Consider the following 25,287-nt stretch of genomic DNA (forward strand, 5'->3'; position numbering starts at 1 on the left):
AGCACCGAGCTGATCTCCCTGTGCAAGGCAGCTGCTTCCCACTAGCTATCTATTTTACAGTTGGTAGCGTATATATGTCTAAGCTTCACTTTTTAAAGAGCAGAATTTCAAGGAATTTGTGGGCATATCTTAAAACCACCAAAGTGTGAAAAGAATACAAGGATAAGGTGTTAAAATACCTATGTTCTAATTTTACATCTAAATGCTAAAGGACTTGGACACACCCCTTCATCTCTCTAGATCTAGTTCCCCAAAATGAGAAGACTGACTTCAATGACCACTAAGGTTTTGTTTCCAGTTAGTCTGTGTCTCAGTGTTCCAGCACTCAAGACCCTAGGCCTTGAACCCAGACCTCAGGCAACCTCCTCCTCCCCTGCCCCTCTCTTGCTGCAAGCTCTTAGCCCCAGCTAGAGCCTCCGCCCCTCGGCACCCAGTCCGAGTTCATCAGCATTTCTGGGTGGTACCCAGGCATCAGTAGGTTTTATGGCTCCCCAGTGGTTCCAGCGTGCTGCCGTGATTTAGGAGCACCCCTCTAACTCTCAGTGGGAACCCCTACATAGGTATCTTTTCAACAAATAAAATAACATTGCACGTGACAAATTACTGATCTGTCTTTTTTCTTTGGGGTACATGTACTTTGAGAGATCTTACACTGCCCAGAGTACAGGTATTCAATGTCCAGTTAATTATTCTTGGGGTCTGATTTTTCTAAGAGAACATTTTGCTCCATGTTACCTCAGAGAAATACTTTAAAAAGTTTAGAAAATTAAAGAAGTTTTGTTCAGGGCCAGGATAGAGCTTTTTATAGAAGTTTTCCCTGCTCAGGGTTTCTCATCATGGTACTTGCTTCTGTGGGAAAATTGATCCAATTTTTATCTTTTTGACTTATACCACCTTTTCCTAGAATATAAACTGCTATAAGTTTAAACAATGCCTGCCTTTTTTTTTTTTTGGCTTGTGTAATGTGCATGTGTGAGAAAAGTCAACATTCTCCAAGACGGCAGAGCCCGGCGCTGGGCTTTTCTGACCCTGAATTAGTATCTTTCCCACGTGTGCTCTACCTCAGTAAGTCACTGGGCCAACTTGCCCAGGCCTGAGGGGTTTCCTGGGATGCAGGACTTTCAGTGTTAACACTGAGAAAGTTCCAGAAAACTAAGACAGTCAGCCCCCCTACAAGTGTTGGGGTCTTTAAGCACTGTCTCTGTCTTTCAATAGCTCTAGAAGTTTCTCATGGACAGGTGTTTTACAGTCTCCTGAGCGTGGTGAATGCCCGCTGACTGCCTGAACACCTAGTGGAGAAGGAATCAGGGCTGCCTTGCTAAGAGGCAGGGCAGGGGCAGGGGCTTCGCTGACAGAAACAGGGGTATCCAAAGCACCCCTCTGCACCATGAGGCTCTTAGATGCCAGCTGGCAGAGCCCAAGGCCTAGGAAATGGAGCAAGCTGACTTCTATCAGCCATCTCCAAATATCTGGGTGCCTATCATGGAGAAAAGGAGCATGACCTGTTGTCTGTCCGAGACCAGTGAATGACACCCCTGGGTGCACATGGGAAACACGGGGGCACTCAGCAACCTACCTCCCAGAGATTCTGATTGCCTTGGTCTGGGGTGGGACCCAGATTTGCACACACATATACATGTCTTGACCTTTCCCCTTTCTGGGCAGGAAATTTCTCCCCTGGTTATAAAAAAATTTGTGTCTTCTAAACTCCTCCACTTCTCTCTCTGAGGTTACCTTGAGCAAAAATGACCTCGATAAATCAGAACCTTTTGCTGTATCAGTGGCAATCAGGTTATAGATTCTCTTCATAGGAGGTTCTAACACAAAAAGTTCAAACCACTCTTAATATCCTGGGATAAACCATAATGGAAAAGAATATTAAAGAAAGAAAGAATGTCTCTATGCGTATAACTGAGTCACTGTGCTGTACAGCAGAGATGGGCACAGCACCGTAAGTCAACTCTCCTTCAATTAAACAAAATATATTTTTAAAAAAGTTCACACCACTCTTCACCATCTGTGAATACATTGTCCGGGTCACGGATGTGGAAGCATGTCCTGGATTCCCCTGCCCTCCCAGCTCTCTCCTGGGCTTCTCCTCACCTGGAGCCCCAGCGTCAGGAGGTTTTCTTGGCCCCCGGCCTCCTGGTCCCACTCCCTCCTTGTTTCCATCATTTCTGGGATGCAAGAATTTCCCACACACACACCTAAGCCAAAGTGGAAGCTCCTGCGCTATCCTTGTGGACCTGCCTCACCTGGCAAGCCCATTAGACGGCGGTGAATCCTGGCCAGGCTGGGCCAATCACTCTCTCGCTCTCTCTCTCTCTCTCTCTCTCTCTCTCCCTCAAATCTAGGGCTCAGCCCCAGGGCCTCTGGTCAGTTGTATCTGGAAGGTTACAAATCTCAAGACCTGTGGTTGCCATGTAGGGAAAGACCATTTGAGGCCACGAGCAGCAATGGTCCAACTGGGAGACAAAGTCTGCGGATGAATAACCAAGACAGGTGACCAGGCAGCCCGGGTGCGGAGGGGGCTGAGACAGTGACTTAGCACCCACTCTGTTCCACAAGCTTCCCGGTGCCTGTTCTCATCCTCCCGCTACCCTCAGGTCGTGCGGGATCCTTGCCCTAATTTCCTCTTTAGCTGAGCCAGCCTCACAGGTGTCTGTCGCTTGCCACCCAACAACCCCTGGGAGAGTCACCAACGTTCACTGCCCCCCACAGGTCCCTTCTTGGAACACGAATCTGGGCCTTTCCTGCTCCAACAAGATCCCCTGAGCCCGTTTATTTCCTGCTCGCTTTCAACTCCGAAGAGGGCCTGCACCCTGTTCCCCGTGGGTCTGCTCCCCGGGAGTTAGAGGAGAGGTGGCCTCCTAGCTGTGGCTTCTGCAGAGTCCGGGGTCCTCGCCCACATCTCCGCTTCCTGGAGCTCGGGCCTTGCCCCCCTCATCGTCCTCCCCCAGAGACATTTTAGAACACATTTTGGTGGAACACTTGAAAAGAGTAAACAGTAGTTTCCTCGCATTCCTGTCAGGCTTTGTTGCTCGAGACTGAAGAGTCTTGAATCGGAGTGCTACCCACCCCCCTCGCAGCACTCCCTGACTCTGGCCTGAACCTTGGCGGGTGGGCTGAGGACTGCTCAGCGTTGCTGGCCTAGGACAGCAGTTTCAGGTCGCCCATTATCAGGCTTTCGGCGTCCACGTCCATCGTCCCCTCTCAAACCCTCTCTGGCCCTGGAGTGAGAATCCAAGTCCAGCAACAGGGAAGGGCACTCAGCACTCAGGCCCGGGCAGCCTTGACCACTGCATGGCCCTGCCTCGTCCTGGCTGCAGCCCCACATGGCCCCCCTGGACCTCATCCTCAGCAACGCTTCGGCTTTGTCCCAACCCTGTTAGGGCCCAGGGACCTGGCTTCTCCTCTTCTGGGATGTGGTGTGGGCCTCAGGGGAGACTGAGAACAATGCTGGGCCTTTATCAACAGCTAATCCCATCCTGGCTGGCTCCTGGACTTCCCTTCTCAGAAATGCCAGCTCTTATTTTAACACATGGCGTGTTCCCTTCTGAGTCACCTCAGCCCTAATTGTGTGCGGCCAGAGCAGTGACAGTCCCTCCCTAACTAACACCTCAGCCAAGCTCTTCTGCGAGAGCACAGAGCAAACACCTTCGCGTCCATCCGGAACGGGCCTGGCTTCCTTCTGCCCTGTCACGAGCTCCTGGTGCCACAAAATGCAGGAGCTGGAAGAGACCCTAGAAATCACCAGATCCCACCCCCTCATTTACAGCTAAGTTAACCAAAGCCCAGAGAGGGCAGGACTCTACTCAAGGTCACACAGCAAGGTCAGGCTTCCTGGTCCAGACCCTTGCTTTCCATGTATGTTACTTCTCAGAGGACATGACGTGGGGAGAGAAAAACTGGGGAGAGTTTGTGGCTGTTCAAGTTTGTTCCTATTTAGGTTTCCATCCTGCTCTTGCCCAGAAGGGGTGCTTGTCCCACCTCAGGGGTCAGCACTTGGGCTTCACTCAGCAACAGGAACAGTCTCAGGCACCCCAAGTATCAGAAAGGACTTTGACAAGAGGGGGTAGTGTCAGGAACCCCCATGAATCAGAACGTCCAAGCATCCCGACTGTGGTGCTTAACAGGAGAAAGTGCTAAGTGGCCGGGTAAACGGCTAATAATGCAAGAGTTGGTGTCATGGGGAAGTCCACGCACCAGCCCTTTGCAGGCACATCCACAGCCCTGGCAAATGAGAGCAGGTCCAGGACGACCTCCCAAAGTCCCTGCCGGTGCTTTACCATCACTGATCCCGTTCTGTTCTGAGACTCAGTGAGGAGTTCTATCAAAGCCAAAAGGGGTTGGGGGTTAACGCCCAGTTACCTTGCATTCAGCCCTGCACCCCCTTCTAACGCATAAGCATGTGGGCTCTGGAGGCGCTCTGCCTGGGCTCGGATCCTGGCTCCACCAGCTACTAGCTGTGCATGAAAGAGACAAGGACCCTGGTCAAGTCCGTCACCCTCTCCCTAAAGTGCGTATAGTAATAGACCCTTCCTCCCAGGGTTGGTTTAATCATTAAAGCATTTGGACCACTGCCTGGCATGTGATCGCTTAGCTATCATCATCATTTTCATTATTTTAAGCCTCAGCAGATATGATCTCTTTGCTTTAGCCCCCTTACGTGTGTCACCCAAGGGCCAGTGTGGTAAAAGCAAGAAATGTAAGTCCTGGGAGACCTCTCTGGCGGTCCTGTGGGTAAGACTCCACGATTCCACTGCAGACGGCACGGGTTCGATCCCTGCTTGGGGTACTAAGATCCTGCTGCGTGCAGCTCTGGGGATGTCTGTGAAACACAGCAACATAAACCAGAAGGTGTAGTCAGAACATTCCAAAACTGGAATAGAGGATTTGGTCAGTCTGATGTGTGTTCTACAATTCAACTAAAACCTCTAAGGAACGTTGACGCGTGTCTTGTTCAAAATGTGCCCAAATACTTCCCTTCTTTCTACCTCTGTGTTGTGATAAACGTAGAGGTTTTTCTCTGACAGGTGAAGAGACCGAAGACCAAAGAGTTTGGGCTCTGGCCTGGGGGAGGTTTCAAATTTTGGATAATCAGAAACCCGATACATTTTGCAATACCCTTTTATTTAACTGCAGTATAGTTGATTTACAATGTTGTGTTAATTTCTGCTGTTCAGAAAAGTGATTCAGTTACATACTTATATACATTTTTTATATTCTTTTCCATTATGGTTTATCACAGGACAGTGAATATAGTTCCCTGTGCTATAGAGTAGGACCTTGCTGTTTACCCATTCTATTTATAATAGTTTGTGTAATGCTTTCTTTTTTGGGGGGGGGCTGCATTGGGTCTCCGTTGCTGCGCGCAGTCTTTCTCTAGTTGCAGTGAGCAGGGGCTACTCTTTGTTGAAGTGCACAGGCTTCTCATTGCAGTGGCTTCTCTTGTTGCAGAGCACGGAATCTAGGTGCACGGGCTTCAGTAGTTGTGGCACACAGGCTCAGTTGCTCCGCAGCATGTGGGATCTTCCCAGACCAGGGCTCGAACCCGTGTCCCCTGCATCGGCAGGCGGATTCTTAACCATTATGCCACAAGGGAAGTCCCATGTGTAATGCCTTTTTAAATGCATTTTTTACCTACGTATATTTCATTACAAGCTTGTTTTTCATTTTTTTTATTTTTCATTTTGAAATAATTTTAGACGTAAGAAACATTGCAAAAATAGTAGAAAAAAATTTCTGAGTCCGCTTCACCTAGCTTTCCCAAATGTTAACATCTTCTATAACCTCAGCATAATTATCAAGACCAGGATATGAACACTGATACAACACTACTAACTTATCTCCAGACGTTATTCCAACTTTGTCAATTGCCCCACTGGGGTTCTCCTTCTACCCAGGATCCGATGCAGCCTCACACACAGCACTGAGTGGTCATGTCCCCTTCATCTCCTCCAGTCTGGAACAGTTCCCTCAAGCTTTGTCTTTCCTGATCATAACACTTTGGAGGAGCGATGGCCAGTTGTTTTGTAGAATGTTCCTCACTCTTGGCCTGCCTGATGTTTTCCTGTGATTAGACAGGTTCTGCATTTCTGGCACAAACACCGCAGAGGAGATGTTGTGTCCTTCTCAGCTCATCACACCGGGAGCCACGTGAAGCGGATACATCTCATTCCTGCTAATGGGAACTTTCACCCCTTGGATATGGTGGTGCCTATCAGATTTATCCACTGGAAATTTACTCTCTTTCCCTTTGTAATTTATAAGTATTTTGTGGGGACATATCTTGAGACTTTGAACCTAAGTCTGGTTTCTCATCATACTTTCCCCCACTAATTTTAACATTCATCGATGATTCTTTGTTACTTTTATTTTTTAATTTTTTATTGAAGCATAGTTGATTTACAATGTTCTGTTAGTTTCAGGTGGACAGCACCGTGAATATATATATGTATGTGTATATATATATATATATTCTTTTTCATCTTCTTTTCCTTTATAGGTTATTACAAAATACTGAATATAGTTTCCTATGCTATACAGTAGGTCCTTGTTGGTTATCTATTTTACATATAGTAGTGTGTACATGTTAATCCCATCCTCCTAAATTATCCCTCCCCTCCCTTCCCCTTCAGTAATCATAAGTTTGTTTTCTATGTCTGTGGGTCTATTCATCAATGATTCTTGCCTGCAACAATTACTGTGTTGTTAGCCGAATGGTGATTTCCTATTTCCATCATTCCTTCTGCATTTATTCATTGGAATTCTTTTGTAAGGAAGAGCTTTCTCTTCGTCTTCATTTATTTATTTATGCAATTATTTATATCGATGTGGAGTCATGGTTATTTGCTTTATTCTAGGGGTTATAATATATTGCTATCATTATTTTGTTACTAAAATTGTCTCAGACTTGGCCATTGGAAGCCCCTTCAATGTGGCCCCTGTGTCCTTCAGTAAGAGCCTCATCATTTCTGAGTACTTTTTCTAGCACAGCAAAATCTTCCAAGTTCATTTATATTTTCCCTCTCCAGCCCTAGAATCAGCCATTTCTTCAAGGAGCCCTGAATTTTTTTTCTTCTCGTTAGTGAATGGTACTTGGAAACCAAGATCTAGAGGCCAGTATATGCATAGCTACTGGGGTATCATTATTGTTAGTCCCTTCCAGAGGACAAACGTAGGGAATATATGTCTGTATGCACACACACATACATATACACCTACATCTATTTCTATTTCTATATCTAACCATCTATGTGTGTAAAAGCATGAGCTCACACCAATTCCCCTGATTCCAATCCAACCTCACAGGGTGCATTCTAACCCTCCCCCTTTCCATTTTTGTTACTCCTCTTTCAACAGTAAAAGACCTGGTTCTCACTATCTATAATATATTTACTTATTTTCTTAATCATGGAATACACTTGAGATATTTTCAGGATTTGTGATGCCTTTTTTTGAAGTTTGTGTGATTTTAGTCAAATAATGAAATGCTAGTCCTACACTGTTACTGTTAAAGGTGAGGCAAGACAGCCCAGTGTTTAATTGGGTGGACCCTGGAAGCAAGCAGTCATTTAGTGTTTCCAAATCTCACCTTCCTTATATATAAAACAGAGATAATAACAATATCTAGCTCATAGGACTGTGGTGAGAATAACAGAGATAATGCATGTAAAGTGCTCAGCACACAGGAAATCCTGGATAAACAGCACACATTTTAATTAGCTATTTATTAGGAAATAGAGGAAATTTTTCTATTGGAATCTAATTGTTTTTATGAAAAGTTGACCCAGAATAGTTAGAGTTAATATGCGTGAAATAAGAAAGAGGTTGGGAGCTTTGAGGCTTGCGCAAAATTTTTTTCATATAGTTGTGATGAAACTGTTAATTTTCGTCCAGTAGGTGGCAGCACTTGTACCTTCGCCTTCGAGTGGGTTCCTGATGCGTCTAGATAATAGTGTCATCATAGCAGATCACCCAAGACTGCTGGAGACAGGAAGCAACTTCAGGATTAATATACTCATATGAGGGCTTCCCTGGTGGCGCAGTGGTTGAGAGTCCGCCTGCCGATGCAGGCGATACAGGTTCGTGCCCCGGTCCGGGAGGATCCCACATGCCGCGGAGCGGCTGGGCCCGTGAGCCATGGCCGCTGAGCCTGCGCGTCCGGAGCCTGTGCTCCGCAACGGGAGAGTCCACAACAGTGAGAGGCCCGCGTACCGCAAAAACCAAACAAACAAACAAACAAACAAACAAAATATATATATATATATATATATACTCATACGAACCACAACTTTAAAAAAGAAAAGAAAAGCCCACATCTAAGCAAGTCTGGGTAAGGAATTCAAGCAAGTCCGCCCAAACCCTGCCCAGGCCACAGGGCATCTGCTCCCCCTAGGTGGGCACAGCTCAGGTCCCCCAGTCTCGGAACATCGTCCCTGAGTGAGACTGGGGGTGGAGAACAAGCTGGACCAGACTTACTGAAGGTCCCAGCAAGGAGCTGGAGCAGGTTCTCAGGGCCCTGCCCCTTCATACTCTAGGGTCCCCAGACACTTATAAAGGGACGTGAATCCTCGTGTGCACCCTCACTGCCTCGGGTTACAGGTTAGAGTCTCCCTCTGAGGCAAGAAACAGAGACCCAGTCGACATGGTTGAAGAAGAGTTGAAGGAAGAGGATGCGGCCCCATGGGGGAATCCTGTGGCAATCCAACCACAGATCAAGACATTGACTCAGGGGACTTCCCTGGTGGCGCAGTGGTTAAGAATCCTCCTGCCAATGCAGGGGACATGGGTTCCAGCCCTGGTCTGGGAAGATCCTACATGCCTTGGAGTAACAAAGCCCGTGTGCCACAACTACTGAGCCCATGCGATACAACTACCGAAGCCCACATGCTCTAGAAACCATGCTCTGCAACGAGAGAAGCCACCGCAATGAGAAGCCCACGCACCGCAACGAAGAGTAGCCCCCGCTCACCGCAACTAGAGAAAGCCCGCACACAGCAACGAAGACCCAATGCAGCCAAAAATAAATAATTTTTTTTTAAAAAAAGACATTGCCTCAGGAAATCAAAGTGGCTACACGGAGTCACTGTCTCCCTTCACCGCCCTAGGGCTACCAGTCCTGCTTCCTGGAGTGGCAGGAGAGGGCAAGAGGTGGCCTGGGCTCTAATTCCAGATCTGCCACCTCCTAGGCGTAGGCCTTGACCAAGTTATTTACCCTTTCTGAACTTTAATTTCCCCATCTGGAAATTCCGTACAGCTTTGGAGTTTTCATGAGGACTGCGTAGGTTATACTATAAAGTACTTAGAACTGAGCTGGGCATCAAGAAAATGCTCAACAAAACTCAGCTTTTATTTTTATTACCACAAATATTATTATTGTTATTTTATTTTCAAAATGAAAATAAAATGAAGAGAAATCATGAACTGCTTCATTATGCTTTGTGGTCCCCCTGTTTGCAGCCATTAGAGCTGCCCAAGACTGTGGCTTTCAGCAGCCTCCTCCCTCCCCGTGTGTTAGTTCTAATTCTAGATCGAGGCCTCTGACTGGCCCAGCGCATCTCTGTGCACCAGGCCATAGGCTAGGCTCCACCCCTATGGACATCTCCTTGGTCCAATCAGATTAGGCCGGTGGGGATGGAGGTCGAAAGGCCACTGAGGGCACCCAGCACCTTGGAAAGACATTCCTTCCAAAAGGTGGACAGCCAGAAATAGACCGGTAAAGTCAACCCACACGTAAAACATTTTTCAAAGATATGCACATGCTGTTGTGAACAAATTATAAATGTATTTAAAGGTGTCATTGAACATAGTAACTTTCTTAATTATTCATATTATTAACAATAGCATTATATGTATATATTATTATATTAATATATATTAATGATCATCATTAACTTTCTCAGTCAATATAACTTAAGGTTCAAATTTTACCATGTTGGTCTCCATAAAATGTCTTGATGGTAAAGTGTCTTCATCCTCAAAAATTTGGGATACAACCCCTCAATACTACATTGGGCTGCTTCAGGTCCACTTTCAAAGTAGCTGACTGAACCTTAAATCCCTGGACCAGCCCGCACTCCTACCTGGTTCCCTCACCTGGGGCTGCACAGAGGCGCTGGGGTCCCACTGGCCTGGGACCCATGCCCCTCCCCGCCCTAGGTCTCTGCCCGTGAGCATGCAGCCTGCAGTGCCTGGGTCCTGTGATTTTTAAGAGCACCTATAGGTGCTCCCCAGAGCATCATCCCCACTCCCAAAAAACATCTCCTTGGGTGGGAATGACCTGGGCAGTAGGGGAGGGGCATTCAACAACGATTCTGAGGATACAGTGATTCTCCGGTACTCAGCAGGACACTAAGGAGGGATTGTAGCATCTAAAACAGAAACATAAGGCAGGCGTGTGGGATGAGTCTTGTGACTCAGGATAGGAGCCCACCTCCAGGCTCTGGGTTCCAGGGATGGGGCAGCTGCCCAACTGCTGGAACAGGGGCTGAGTCTGCAGCAAGGCAAGTTGATGACTCCAACTTCTCCCTGGGGTACAGCCTGCAGAGGAGAATTATCTCATTAACTATGGACAACTGCAATTCTGATCACCTCATCCTCTGCGTAAAATGTTTCACTGGCTCCCCAGCACCTTCCAGGTAACTCCCCCAACCTCTCAGCACAGCTTACACCATGCTAGGCACACACATGAGTTATCTTAACAGTACATCGCAGGAGTCTTGCACGTATTTTTGGTCCCATGTCAGATAAGGAAACCAAAGAGGCAAAGCGGCAGCCAAGATCAACTTCAGCTGAATGAAACCCACGCCTGTCTGGGCCCCTGGCCTGTGCCCACAGGCAGCACTCTGGAAGTCTGTTGAGTCAACGCCAAGGTTCTCAGCCTGAGTATATGGGAAAGCACATCTTACTTTGGGTCAGGCAAGCCCCTAGGACCAGGAATCCACAGTTCCTGATTCCCACCAGAGAAATGTCCTCATAATCTGAGGTACCTCAGGAACAGTACTTACCATCATTACAAGCTGGGTTGGATGTTTGACACTATTTGGCCACACGGCATCTCCTCCTTCTTCCTAATAATCACTCTAATTTCCTTTGGGGAATGATCCGACAGCTACCGTGTACAGGAACCCACCCTCCACTTCATAAGCCAAAAGAGTCACCCAAGTCTCCTGGTGCCAGACTTCCCTCTTACCATCTTAGAACAACCAAAGGCAAGCCCCTGATCTAAGCTTGGCCAGTTGAACTTGCTTTCCTAGGAATCTGGCTTTGAAGCAAGAGACACAAAGACAGGGAAATGGTGGAAGTTCATTCATCCCAGTGACTGCACCTGGGCCAGACTGAAGTGCTATCCCTGCTTCCAAGACCCTCTGAGCTGGCTGGCTCCTGTCCAAGCTCTGTTCTAGGTCTTCCCTTCCACCCTGAGGCATCCATGGACATCTAATCACTTCCCTTCTCTTACTTTAGCCTGAGTCAGTTTCTGTTGCTTGCCATCGGTGAATCTGACTGATACACCAGCTCATGCTAAGGAAGAAGGAATTCCCCATTTCCCTACCACATTTGGAATCCAAAGGCCAAATGTGACCCTTCTACCGCTGGGTAATGAACTTCCTGAGATTCTTAACCAAAAAAAGGAAAGAAGTTTATAAAATTGGCTAACCGTCCACCAACTGGCAACTTCTGATCAGACCATAGTAAACCTGAGTTCACTTGACAAATGAGGTCACCTGGATGAAAAGGGAAGGGGGTTGGAATTTCAAGTGTTTATTCAACTCACGGGAAAAGCCCAGTGATTACCTACTCTCTATTGCAACATTCCTCAGATCTGTGATGGGAACATAGCAGGGTCAAGCTCACGGCATCATCGGATGGAGGAAATGGTCAACATGGTCCATTTATTTGTTTCCTTGTCCCTAACCATTTCCAGTTGTATGCAGAGCATTCTGGTCCTGCAGTACCTCAGGGACACGTGCCTAGGTTATTTACTATGACGGACATTTATCCCACTTTCTAGACAGGGTGGCTGGGGACAGGCAAGGGTAGGCTTGTGCAGTGTAGACTGTGGTGGGCTGTGGGCACGGTACTAGGCAGGAAGCATGAAGTGTGTAGCTTGGTCACAAGGAACTGGCCCTCAGAAATGTCAAATTGTCCACACGCCAGGAGGGGAGCCATCTCTTATTGACAAACTCAAGTTCATGGACTCTCAGATCGTGGGATGGCTGACAGAATGTTTCTCTGTTCTTTTCTACAGGATGGGAAATAGATGGGTCAGGAGGACAGCTGGCTGTACAGCAGATCCGTGCAGGCTCTATCTGTAGCCACGCCCCGTGAGAAGAGCCAAATTTTATTGTCTTTCTTTTCCGTGCTTTAAATTTATCTTTTATTGAAGTATAGTTGATTTACTATGTTTTGTAAATTTCTGCTGTACAGTAAAGTGACTCAGTGATACACATATATACATTCTTTTTAATATTTTTTCCCTTATCGTTTATCCCAGGATATTGAATATAGCTCCCTAGTCTATACAGTGGGACCTTGTTGTTTATCCATTGTTGTTTATCCTGTCCATCTTTCTCCCACCTCACTCAGGAGCCAAATCTTAATCAGAGAAGGCGGTGCCACTGGCGTCAGAACAAGAGGAACCAGGGACCCATCCCAGGGACCATGAGGCAGACGTCCTCACCCCTGCCCCAGGCCAGGTCAGCTTGGTCTACGGCTGGCTTTTTGTGTTTTCTTTATTTTTTTCCCCCGTGGATGGCAGCTCTCAAGGGTGTGGAGACACTGACCCCTCTTTGAGGATTTGATAGGAGCCATGGACCCACTACCCAGAAAACCCCACAGAACACACAGTTTTGTGTCCAGTGTGGTGGCTCTGAGACAATGCCATGCGTCCACCTCCATGTCGCTTTCCCCTGGGCACACGGGCACATGAGGTCCCCCAGCCCTCCCGCGGTTAAGTGGGACAGTGTGATGGAATCCTGGCCCGTGAACTGGAGGCAGAAATGAAGGCCACTCCCAGGCCTGACCCCCAACTCTCCCCTCCCTCTCTCCCCCTCTTTCTCTCTGTGCCCTGCTGGCCAGATGCGGAGGATCCAGGGGAGGACCCCGAGCCCTGGGGGACAGAAGAGCAGGCAGAGGGAGGGGCCTGGGCTCCTGAGTGACTGCGTGGACCAGAGCCTCACCTCCTGAGCCAGTCTGCTCTGTGCTGTGAGAAGGAAGCAGGGGCCATGGGAAGCCCCCGTGACAGCACTTAGACACCCTGACCGACACCCCCAGAGGCAGCCATCCGCAGACCCCGCCCCCTGCAGCGCGGGCCGCCCTGAGTGTGCCCTGTGCGGCTCCTTTGTTTACCACTCACTAAACTACAAGCACCTCCTGTCCCACCTTCTTGGGCGGAATACAAGTCATGGGGTCCCCATCTTTGTCACACGTTTACACGCCACACTCTTGGTCATACCAGCCAGGGCTTGAGGCCAACAGAAACTGCTCGAGTCCTTGTGTGACTTTGAGGGAGTCCCTGGGCCATCCTGAGTCCATCGGTGCTGGTCCCCACCCTGCCCGCGCCCGTGAGCTTCCACTGGAGAGGGCACCCCAGGACTCAGCCACGCTGGTGGCCATGAGCCAACGCCCGACTCGCTGCTCTCGGCCCTCCCGTCTGCCCCTCGGGGGTGGTGAGCTTGTCCTTGGGTGTGCGTTGTTTCAGGGGGGCCTGGCCTGGCAGCTTCAGAGGCTTCTTCCTCCTGAACGGAAAGGATAAGGGGAGGGGGGGCGGGGTAGGTGGCCTTGGAGGGTTCCCAGTCTGCCCCTCCGGTGCTTGCCCTGGGTCAAGAGGCAGGCAGGAAGCTCTTCAGAGCAATTGCTCCAGAGCAGAGGAGGGCTGAGAGGCCTGGGGGAGAGACGGGAGTTGAGGGGAGTCACCCTGGCTGCCCCGGTCCTGCCTCAGTTTCCCTTCCATAACCCAGAGAGATGGGACCAGATGTGAAGGCTCAAGAGCCCCCTGGTTGGAGGGAGTCCAGGCCCATGGGGGATAGGATGTGGCTGTGCAGGGGTTCCCAGGGGAGCAGGACATCAGGCAGGAGCCAGGGTGGGGTGGGGGCTGGCAGGAGTGTCACTGCTGGGAAGAGGAGGGGATCAAAGCAAAGCACCTGGAGGGCCCTCCAGGGCAAAGGCAAACACTGAGGTCACGGCTGCTCCCACAGGGCTCTGTTCCCACACCCCAGCCCCCAGCTATAAGGGCCCCACCCCAGGCAGGGTGTCCACACTGTGGAGAAGCCATGGCCATGTCGCACCTGCTGCCGTGGCTGTTCCTGCTGCCTGCGCTCTGTGGGCCGGGCACTGGTGAGTCTCCCCAGCCTCTCCTTACCCCACTCGTCACCCCGGGGCCAGGTGTGGAGGGGGCACCACGACCTCCTCCACCACTTACTGAGCTCTGGCTCTGTCCCACGCATTATCCTCAGCCTGTACCTTGTCCTAGTTTTAAAGATGAGGAGGTTTTTTTTGTTTTGTTTTCATTTGTTTTACGGTACGCGGCCCTCTCACTGTTGTGGCCTCTCCCGTTGCGGAGCACAGGCTCCGGACGCGCAGGCCCAGCGGCCATGGCCCACAGGCCCAGCCACTCGCGGCATGTGGGATCTTCCCGGACTGGGGCACGAACCCGTGTCCCCCGCATCGGTAGGCGGACTCTCAACCACTGTGCCACCAAGGAAGCCCGATGAGGGGGTTTTGACTCAGAGAAACTCCAGGGCTTGTCCAAGGTCGCACAGCTGGCAGGCACTATAGCAGGTAGAACACAGAGCCGTCCGACTCCAGCATGTTTAACAGCCATGCGTCCCAGTAAAATTGGGTTTGGAGGTTGGGTGAGGCCAGGGTGCCAGGTGTGGCTCGGATCCCAAGGTTGCTCTGGCCCCAAACAGCAGCTGTCGGGACCACCTCATCCCCGGCCTGCGCCCAAGGCCCCGAGTTCTGGTGCCAAAGCCTGGAGCAAGCATTGCAGTGCAGAGCCCTAGGGCACTGCCTGCAGGAAGTCTGGGGACATGTGGAAGCTGTGAGTACCACCCAAGGATGTACCGAGACCAAAGGTCTTGGGATAGAGGGTCCTGGGTAGGCTCTGGATGGGATTGGAGTCCCTGTAGGGGATGGGAGGGGATGGGATAGGATGGGATGTGATGGGATGTGTTGGGGGGGAAGGGATGGGATGGGTTGGGGGGGGAGGGATGGGATGGGTTGGGGGGGAAGGGATGGGATTGATGGGATGGGATGGGATGGGATGGGTTGGGGGGGAAGGGATGGGATTGATGGGATGGGATGGGATGGGTTGGGGGGGAAGGGATGGGATGGGTTGGGGGGAAGGGATGGGATTGATGGGATGGGATGGGATGGGATGCAAGGGGATGGGATAGGATGGGATGTGATGGGATGGTTTGGGGGGGAAGGGATGGGATGGATGGGATGGGATGGGATGGGGCAGGATGGGTTGTGATGGGATGGGTTGGGGGGAAGGAATGGGATTGATGGGATGGGTTGGGATGGGATGGGATGGATGGGATGGGATGGGATGGGATGGGATGGGATGGGATGGGACAGGATGGGATGTGATGGGATGGTTTGGGGGGGAAAGGATGGGATTGATGGGATGGGTTGGGATGGGATGGGATGGGATGGGACAGGATGGGATGTGATGGGATGGGTTGGGGGGGAAGGGATGGGATTGATGGGATGGGATGGGATGGGATGGGATGGGATGGGACAGGATGGGATTGATGGGATGGGTTGGGATGGGATGGGATGGATGGGATGGGACAGGATGGGATTGATGGGATGGGTTGGGATGGGATGGGATGGATGGGATGGGACAGGATGGGATTGATGGGATGGGTTGGGATGGGATGGGATGGATGGGATGGGACAGGATGGGATTGATGGGATGGGTTGGGATGGGATGGGATCGTGGGCAGTTGCCTGTGTCTTGGAGCACCCCATCAGCCTCAGCCACCTGAGCTGGGAGCATGGCCTCCACTCATGTGCCCCAAATTGGGGCCCTCTCCTCAGGCTGACCTGTGCCAGGAATGTGAGGACATCACCCACTTTCTCATCAAGATGGCCAAGGAGGTCATTTCCCAGGTAATGAGGCCCAGACCCTGGACTGAAGCTTGGGGATTAAGAGAAAGAGAAGCGGTTAGCCCCATAAAGGAGGCGTCTCCAGCTTGGGGGTGATCCCAGGTACCTCCTGGCCGGGAGAGGGCTCTGGAGGTGAGCTCAGCAGCACAGCCAGAGATGGTCTTTCCTGAGGGGAGCAGCCACGTCTGCGCCCAAGTGTGCGGCTCACTAGCACCCTCCCAACTCCAGGGCCCTGGGCGAAGGTGGCCATTCGGGTGGGCGATGGCCCCGTGTCCAGGGGCTCAGGCGGGGCAGACCTCAGAGAGGCCAGGCTGACAGTCCCCTCTCCCGCCTGCCTCCCAGGACACGATACGGGAATTCCTGCAGCACAAGTGTGACATCATCCCGCTGAAGCTGCTGGGGTCCCAGTGCCAGCTCATGCTGGACACCTACTTCCCACTGGTCATCAGCCACTTCCAGAGCCACATGGTGAGGCCCTCCTGCCTCGCCTCCATCCTGCCTCCTGCACAGCCTTCACGCCCTCCCTGTCCCTGAGTTACCCCCGCACGTGGCAGCCCACCCCCTGCCCACACGGGGTGCAGGAAACTCAGTGCTCCTCAGCCTGTACCCAGGTGACAGCGCCTCCCATTCAGCTGTACACGGTGGGCCTGCACGCTCTCAGGCACCGGCACACACCCTCGAACCCTTCGCACAAACACTCGGCCACACACTCACTGCACACAGTCTTACGCAACACCTACGCCGTCTACACGCTCACACGACAAACGCACTCTCACGTACTTACACTCACTCATTCTCACAAACAACCACGCTCACACTTGTTCACACACATCCCCAGACACGTGTCCCAAAGTCCCCACTTGACCCCCTCTCTGCCTTTGGTCTCCTCTCCCACCCCAACAGAGTCCTAAACCACAGCCCCAAACCAGCCTGCTTCCCCCATTCCAGGCCTAAAGGCAGTTACCTGGTGCCTGGGTCCTTGAGCCAGACGGAGGGGGAGTGGGGTCCCCTCCCCCGTCCCAATCACCTTCTCACCCTGCGTTGTGCCCTAGAACCCGAAGGCCATCTGCGGGTCCTTGGGCCTGTGCAAACGCGGGCAACCAGAGCCAGGGCAGGAGCCAGAGCCATCAGGCCCCCTGCAGGACAAGCTGGTCCTCTCCATGCTGCCTGGGGCCCTCCAGGAGAGGCCCGGGCCGCAGACACAGGTGAGATGGAGATCCAGAGAGCGAGGGCCATGGCCGAGGCCCTGGATCACTTGGCCTGGGAGGGGCAGCGTTGGGAAGGGGACCAGCAGCTCCAGGCAGGGCCTACGGCACAACCAGGAGGCGGGGACACGGAAGGGGAGGCGAGTCGGGCGAGGCAGAGCCCGGAGGAGCCTTCTGTCCAGCTTGCCTCCAGCGCGCTTCTCTCCCCCAGGATCTCTCCGAGCAGCGGTTATCCATTCCCATGCCCCTTCCCTTCTGCTGGCTCTGCAGGAATATGATCAAGCGGATCAAAGATAAGATTCCCAAGGTGAGGCATCCGGGGCCACGAGGCCGCCCACACCTCCGCTTCCCCCCACCCCTCCTCATACGCCCACCAGGGGCCAGCTGGCTGCATTGTCCCCACCCAAGGGACCCTGGTACTCAGGCTGGGCCTGGTAGGTGCCAGGCCTAGGGCCTGTTCAACGACTGTGGGGGATTCCTTGGCGGTCCAGTGGTTAGGACTCGGCACTTTCACTGCCGTGACCCAGGTTCAATCCCTGGTCCGGGAAACTAAGCTCCCTCAAGCCACGGGGGAGAAAAAAACAAACAGAAATAAAACCACTGTGAGGCCCCGACTGTGTGCCAGGTACTATGCCAGGTGTCAAAGTACAGAAAAGAATCTCAGTCATCTTTGTAGAAACGGTTCTTTCATTTTACAAAAGGAGAATTTCCGCAGATGGACACTCCATCCCTGCCTGCCCCAAACCTGGGGTCTTCCAGACCTGTAGTGACCATCACCCAACGGCCCTGCCCTGAAATGGGGCCCAAGTGAGGAGATGCCCTGCCCTGTCGGTCCTTCCAGATGAGGGCATCCCCACCCTCCTGAGTTTACGTTGTGGTGGGAGAGATTTCTTTTAGGTAGTGGTTAGTTCAGAGCAGAGAATTAAAACAGATGAGGGGAGGGACAGTGATCGGGGAGGAGGTTTAGGATGGTCGTCAGGGGGCATCTCTGAGGAGGTGATGGCTAAGCTGAGGCCTGGAGGATGACAAGGACCGACAGGCCAAGGGCCTCGAGCAGAACGAGCTTGGTCAGCTGTGTGGCTGCCTCAGGTGGGCTCCGGGAGAGTGGTCGGCGGGCCTGGGAGAAACACCGGAGCCAAGTGAAGGAACGCTGGGCCTTCTTCTGAACACCGTTCACAGCTGTGGAAGGGTTTCAGGCAGGGGGAGGCCGTGACTGGATTTACACTGCAGCAAGATCGAGCTCCTAGTTTGAAGCATGAATTGGGCGGATGGGAGCGAATAATGAGAGTGAGGAGATGATTGCAGAAATGGGGGGGTGGAGCTAGGAGGGGGACTGGGGACGTGTCTGGAACGGGGGCTCTGCAGGACTCAGCGATGGATGGGACCTGGGGAGTGGGGACGAGAGAGGAATCGGCAGTGACGCTACGGACTTCGGCTTGAGCCGTGGGTTCTCTGGAATGGCCCCAGCTGAGATGAGTAGATTTGAGAAGAAACAGGTCTGGGCAGAAAAATCATGAGTTCTCTCCTGGCCGTGCAATACTCCTGTGCAACAGGCAAGAGGAGGCGACAAGTAGGCAGCCAGATCCCCCAGCCAGGTCCAGAGACATCAGTCCGAGAGGCGAGGCTACGGACAAGATTGAAATCCAAGGGAACAGTTGGGATCATACAGGGAAGTGGTGTGGACCAGGTCGAGGGGAAGGAAGCCCAGTCCAAGCAAAGGGAAACACCAGAGAAAGAACCTGAGGAGGGACAGCCAGGGAGGTGGGGACACCACGGCATGAGGGTCACAGAGGCTGAGAGAAGAAAGCATTTCAGCAAGGAGGGAGCAGTCATCGGGCCCCAGAGCTGCTGAGGGATTGACAACACATGCCCAGGGGGATGCTGTGACCTTGAGAGCTGTTTTGGAGGAGTTACGGGGACCAAAGTGTAGCATTGAGTATTGACAACTCTTTCATGACGTTTTTCTGGGAAGGGGAGGGGAGATGGGTGAGACTCTTTTTAAAAGTTATTTATTTATTTGTTTGTTTGTTTGTTTGTTTGTTTATTGGCTGCTCTGGGTCTTAGTTGCGGCTCACGGGATCTTCGTTGCCGCGTGCAGGATCTTCGTTGCGGTGTGCAGGATCTTTAGTTGTGGCATGCGAACTCTTAGTTGCAGCATGTAGGATCTAGTTCCCTGACCAGAGATAGAACTCAGGCCCCCTGCATTGGGAGCACGGAGCCTTAGCCGCTGGGCCACCAGGGAAGTCCCGGGGTGAGGCTTTTTAATGAGAGAAGCTATTTTAGCGTGTTCACATGCTAAGAGACCAATGGGCAGGAGGGAATAGCAATGAGGCAGGACAGAGAGGGGGATGCAGAGGTGAAGCACGTGTGCAGGTGGGGGCAGGGTGGACCCAATGCACAAGGAGATGGGCCAGCTTTTGACAGAGCAGGGATACCTCGTCAGAGCAGGAGGGGAGGCCGAGTGTGGGATCTGATGCAAGCAAATGGGTACATTTGGTGAGATGTGCCATTTAGAATGTGTCACATCCCAGAGAAGTACACGTCCCTCTGCCCTACTCCTTCCTCGGCCTTTCTGGTGCTAGGGGACAGCGGAGTGTTGCAAGCAGGAGCAGGGCCCAGGCCAGCCTGCCGCATATAGGTTCTTTTATTTTTAATTGAGGTATTGTTGATGTACAGTATTATACATTACAGGTGTACAATATAGTGATTCACAAAACTTTGAAAGGTTATATGCCATTTATAGTTATTATAAAATATCGGCTATATTCCCTGAGATGTGCAATATGTCCTTGTAGCTTATTTCATGCATGTAAGTTCTTGGCTGTATGAATAAGGTGCGGAGGGATGAGCGTGCCTGCCGCCTCTCTCCTTGCCACTCAGCTGGGAGGTTGTGTTTGGAATCAAGGGTGAGGTGGGGAAATTCCTGGCTTCCCCCAGGGACTCCTGAAACCGCAGGCTCTGGAGCACAGACAGGAGCGGGGAAGCACAGCACGCCCGAGTCAGGAGGGAGAAGACCCAGGTCCGGTTCTGCCACTGCCCCAGGCTGCCATGTGGCCTTGGCAATGCCCACCTCTCTGGGCAACTCTGGAATTTCAGCAATTCCAGACTCTTTGAAGTCAAAGGTGGGTCCATGGCCTGAGTCTTGCACCAGCTCAGTGATTCTGGGCAAGTCCCCTGGAGTCTGTGTTGCTCAGGGTCCTTAACTGTAAACAGCATAATAATTCTCCAAGGGAACAAGGTAAGGTCTACAAAGTACCAGCTAGTGCTGGGCACTGACTAGGTCTTTCAAGAGAAGGTCCGACCCTGCCCTTTCTCGGCCCCCACCCCAGGGTACGCTGGTACAAGTGTGCCACAGGATAGCCCCGGTGGTGGGCGGCATCTGCCAGTTCCTGTCCAAGCACTATGTCGGCACCCTAATAAACACACTGCTGGACCGCGTGCTGCCCCAGCTGCTCTGCGGCCCCACCCTCCGGTGCTCCAGTGAGGACGGAGCTGGCCCAGGTGAGCCTGCGGTCCCAGCCCCTGCCCATCGCCCACTCTCAGCCCTCCCCACCCTGGCCCTGCACGACCCTCTCCCTCCCAGGTGCCCCTGCACTGCACCAATGAGGACAGGAACTGAATACTCTGCAGGGCATCCTTTACTGTTTTTTCTCTCTAGCCCTCACCGCTCTGGGGTCCCTGCCAGGAGAATGGCTACCGCAAGACACTGAGTGCCAGCTCTGCGTGTCTGTGACCACCCAGGCAGGGAAGAGCAGCGAGCAGGCCATGCCACAGGCAATGCGCCAGGCCTGCCTGGGCTCCTGGCTGGATAGGCAGAAGGTGAGGGACAGGCACATCAGGGGCTGCCGGTGGTGGAGGGTTGAGCCCAGGAAAGGCTTCCCAGCCAGAGGTACGCTGAGATACTCCCCCCGCTCTCAAGGAGCTCAGACAGGCAGACAGGACGTGGGTCAAACAGTGGTGGCGCTGTAACTTAGGGCAAAACCCGCTAAGGTCGAGCTGTCTCTGGACAAAGGGTGTGGGCTCTGGAGGACCAGCAGGCCTCCCTCATGGACCAGGAGGGAGGCCCGGTCATCTACCAGGAGATGAGTAATGCCAGGGCCGGCTGGAGCCCGAGAGGGCCTAGCCGTCTCTCCAGGGTCCCAGTCCTGTCCCAGAGCCAACCCTCCTTCCGGTGTGACTCAGTGGGGACCAACCCCCCTGCAGGAGAGGGCTGGGCCCGAAGCCCTGGAGTCCCGGTACTCAGAGTGGGCGACAAGCCCGCTGGCTCCCATCCCAGGAGGCCGCTTTCTACATGGTACTCCCTACTGCCCATCACATCAGGTCTCCAAGACCACATGAGCTTTAGGATGCCTTCCAGAAATGATATTTAGGGGGAGGGGGAAAAGGGGGATGAGATTCTGCCCCTGTGCCTCCACCTCCAATGTCCCTGGCTCTCCTGGCAGAAACCCCCATTTCAGCCCACGGCAGCTTGTTCAGAGTCTTACAGCTGGAGCTGCTCAGTGGGGACTGAGGGCTGGACCTACACGAGGTCGGGGGGAGCCCTGGAGTGATCCATCTAAGTGGGGAGGCCTGGACAGCCAGGCAGGGGAGCCCTGCCCTGGGCCTGGGCCCACCCCACCCTGTGTCTGTCTCCTTCCTTAGTGTGAGCAGTTCGTGGAGCAGTACGCACCCCAGCTGCAGACCCTAGTGTCCGGGGGCTGGGATGCCCACACCGCCTGCCAGGTACACCCACCCTTCCCAGCTGATCCCGGGACTTTCCTCAGCTCCAGGACCCCCACCCTCTCCGGTCCACGGTCCTCAAGGGCCCCATTCCCCCGGGTGCGGGGCAGCCCCAGGAGCACAGGCCCCCAACTGGGACATGCCCTCGCATGTTTTATGATAGAAAAGGCAGTCTCAGAGAAGTCGAGAGAAAGCCACAAAAGAATGAAAAAGAGGCGTATGGGAAGGGAGAGGGAGCTTTAAGGAGTGTGGTTTGATGTGCATTCTGGGATGGGGGGTGTTCACTGAGCAATGTGTGCTTGATGGGAGGGTACCAAGTGAGAATCTTGGGGCAAGCATCCCACCTCCTCCAGCTCTAAACCCAGAAGGCCTGTGGCTCAGGGAGTGGCCCAAGGAGTCCACGAGTTCACATCCAGAGCTCCCACCAGGTGGCAGGTGGAGTGAGAGCCGCCCCTTCCAGGAGGAGATTCCCTAATATCCTCAGAGCTGGGAATGGGGCCGGGGGGTGGGGGGGGTGTTGCAAGCCCTCAGGCCTTAATGCTGTCCCTGTGGCAGGCCGTGGGGATGTGCATGACCCCGGTCAGTCCTCTCCAGTTGGTCCACAGACCCGACTTCTGATGAGAAGTCAACGCCATGCCAGGTGAGTCCAGGCCCCCAGCTGACGGGAGTGTGGGCAGGTCCTCCTCCCATCAGGAGGGGAGCCCCTCTGTCCCCAAGCAGGAAAGGACAGCCACTGATTCTGCCTGCTCCCTCCTCCTCTTCACAGGACAAACTCGAGGCTCCTGAGGGCACCTGGCAGCACCTTCACCAGAAGGACCTCTCTCGAACCTGCTCACCCCTCTGCCCAGAATCCCTGTGGCGCTCAGTGCCAGGCGCAGCTCCCAGCTCCCTCGCCCTGGCCCAGCCCTCAGGGGAGCTTCCGTGCCTGCCTGAGGCTTCCCCCTAACAGCTCACCCTCTGCACTCTTCAGTCTTGGATGTGTTTAGACCAAGGCCAGCCTTTCCTGAAACTCAGGGGAAATCAGACTTTGCTGCCCGAAGATGACACCCCCTCAGAGGCCAGGAACTCCGCCCTCACCTGTCTCCCCACTCCTGAGACACATCCCTCTCTCCCTCCCTGTCATTCGGTCAGAGGTCTGCACCTTAGGACGGAGGGGTGGGTCAGATGCAGCCTCTGTTGCCAAGTGCCTTCGGGCAGGGAAGTGCCCCTGAGAGCAAACCTGGTCAACTTTACAATTCTCCCCAGAGCAAGACCCCAACACGAAGGTCATTTATTCATTTCTTCACTCATTTTAAAAAAATGTAGTGAGTGCCTGTGGCCAGGCCACATTCTAGGGGCAAGGGCCAGAGCTGTGAATAAAGGAGTGAGCCCGCTGCCCTCCTGCAGCTCACACCCTGGGGCCAGCCTCTTCCATCTGCAGGTCAGGGGGAAGCCCGGCCTGCTCCCCAAATCCTCAGCCTGGTCTGTTCTATCTCTAACCACAGCCTGAAACCAGAGCCACTTCCGTCCACTCTGGGTGTGAGGCACGGCCAAGGCTGCACCTTCTGGAGAGGGTCTGCAGAGGGGGTTTCCAGGCCGGGGCCACCTTCACACACTACCTGAGCCCGCCTCACTCTCACAGGGTAGAGATCTCCCCAGGGCTGGGCCGAGGGGATCTCACTGTGGGCCCCCAGCGCTTCTCCAAGTCCTGGCTGCAAGAGGACAGCAGGGGAAAAGCTGGGCCCTGCCTCACTCCCATCTCCACGTGCACAAGATCCTAGCTTTTCTAATTATTCTGCTAACACTTTCACAAAATTCAAGATTCAGAAGAATAAAAAATGGGAACATAAAGTACCAGAAAAGATAGACATGTGAAATCCTTAAACTTTCTTTAAACATCAGGAAATCCCTGGTGTGGTCAAAGGTGAGCACAGCAGTGCTCAAGCCTGGTGGAAGGTGATTGGGCATTTTCAGTATTTGAACATTTTCCTGCTTAAGAGCTGTTGTTGCTTTTTGCAAGTTTGAACTCCCAATTTTTGTTTGAAATGCCAGGGTGACTCGATTCCTGCTGTGATTTACCTCCTCAAAGCTCACTTGGGGCTGGTCCCGCTGGGGATCAGTTCCCATGTAATACAGCAACCATAGGGATGTTAACAAAGTGCTATCTCCTTGTCCTAAAAGAAAAGACACTGCCCTTTAAGACGCTGCAGAAGCTGCAGCCTTACCCTCCTTCACGATGGAGAAATACATGCCTATGTCACCCCTCCCTCCTGTAACTGCTTCCAGGCTGGCCCCCACCTGTTACCCTCCCCCCTCCCAAAGAGCCCACCCACTGTGATGAAGTGAGGTTGTTAGGGTACCCCAAACCCAAAATATACAAAAAAAAAAAAAAAAAAACCCACCAAATTAATTAACCTTTAGCATTAAAGACCTAAATGCCTGGAAGTGTCCCTTCACTTAATAAAAGAACTTTTATTATGTTTCCTATTATAAAAGAAATACATGTTTATTGTAGAAAATTCAGAAATTGCAGACCAAAACACAGTTGAAATTACCCACAATCCTACCAATCCCAGGAGAGAGCTATAGTGGATGTAGACTTTGACCCTGAACTACAGACTTTTTCAATCCATTTGCCCACCCTTTGGCTCCACCCTGAATGGCTCCACCATTCGAGCACCAGGAAGAGCTTTTTTTTTTTTTGCGGTACGCGGGCCTCTCACTGCTGTGGCCTCTCCCGTTGCGGAGCACAGGCTCCGGATGCGCAGGCTCAGCGGCCATGAGTGGGCCCAGCCGCTCCGCGGCATGTGGGATCTTCCCGGACCGGGGCACGAACCCGTGTCCCCTGCATCGGCAGGCGGACTCTCAACCACTGCGCCACCAGGGAAGCCCAGGAAGAGCTTTTTATACAGCCTGCGCTTGGGGTAGGGAAGATTGACACAAACCCTTGGCCTCTGAATTTGAACTTTTAAGTAAATCTTTTTGTAAATCTATAGCAGACTATTGTCTTGAAAGCCATTATCTCAATTACAAGACTAAGGTCCCTGAGAGAAAAGAGTGTTTTAAATTTTGCAAAAAAGCTTGGTTGGGAAGATGAAGAGTGACAGCCTGAAGGACGGGAGGCACTAACAGTTTATCCCAAAAGCAAGTGTGGGAATGAGCTCCTGATAATGGAAGAGGAGGCTTCACTCAAAAGGTCAGGAGTCAACCATCTATGGGAGGAGAGAAGTGGCTACAGCTGAGACTCAGGGTGGGGGGCCTTGAG

At 52.5% G+C, this 25,287-nt stretch overlaps 1 protein-coding gene across 3 annotated transcripts; it reads left to right on the forward strand.

Moving 5' to 3' along the window:
• The first annotated feature begins 14,275 nt into the window (after positions 1-14,275).
• On the forward strand, positions 14,276-24,995 carry SFTPB (surfactant protein B). Of its 3 annotated transcripts, none has more exons than XM_060027719.1 (11): positions 14,276-14,340; positions 14,916-15,046; positions 16,051-16,122; positions 16,462-16,587; positions 17,172-17,324; positions 17,536-17,631; positions 20,654-20,825; positions 20,983-21,143; positions 21,966-22,046; positions 22,599-22,683; positions 22,810-24,995. In XM_060027719.1, exons 1-10 carry the CDS (start codon positions 14,277-14,279, stop codon positions 22,659-22,661), a joined length of 1,119 nt encoding a protein of 372 aa, XP_059883702.1. In that variant the 5' UTR covers position 14,276; the 3' UTR covers positions 22,662-22,683; positions 22,810-24,995. The 3 variants fall into 3 exon arrangements, with proteins under 3 accessions (XP_059883702.1, XP_059883704.1, XP_059883703.1); XM_060027721.1 differs by having other exon boundaries at positions 21,010-21,143; XM_060027720.1 differs by having other exon boundaries at positions 14,277-14,340; positions 14,919-15,046.
• The last annotated feature ends 292 nt before the right edge of the window (positions 24,996-25,287 follow it).

This window comes from Delphinus delphis, chromosome 12 (genome assembly GCF_949987515.2).
Source record: "Delphinus delphis chromosome 12, mDelDel1.2, whole genome shotgun sequence".
Classification (NCBI taxonomy): Eukaryota; Metazoa; Chordata; class Mammalia; order Artiodactyla; family Delphinidae; genus Delphinus; species Delphinus delphis.

What these genes read in the sequence shown, in the direction of transcription:
- SFTPB (XM_060027719.1), top strand. Translation starts at nt 14,277, where the DNA reads ATGGCCATGTCGCACCTGCTGCCGTGGCTGTTCCTGCTGCCTGCGCTC. An exon ending in CCAAGGAGGTCATTTCCCAG is followed by an intron (nt 16,123 to 16,461) that starts GTAATGAGGCCC and finishes CCTGCCTCCCAG; the next exon opens with GACACGATACGGGAATTCCT. An exon ending in ATGCCCACACCGCCTGCCAG is followed by an intron (nt 22,047 to 22,598) that starts GTACACCCACCC and finishes TCCCTGTGGCAG; the next exon opens with GCCGTGGGGATGTGCATGAC.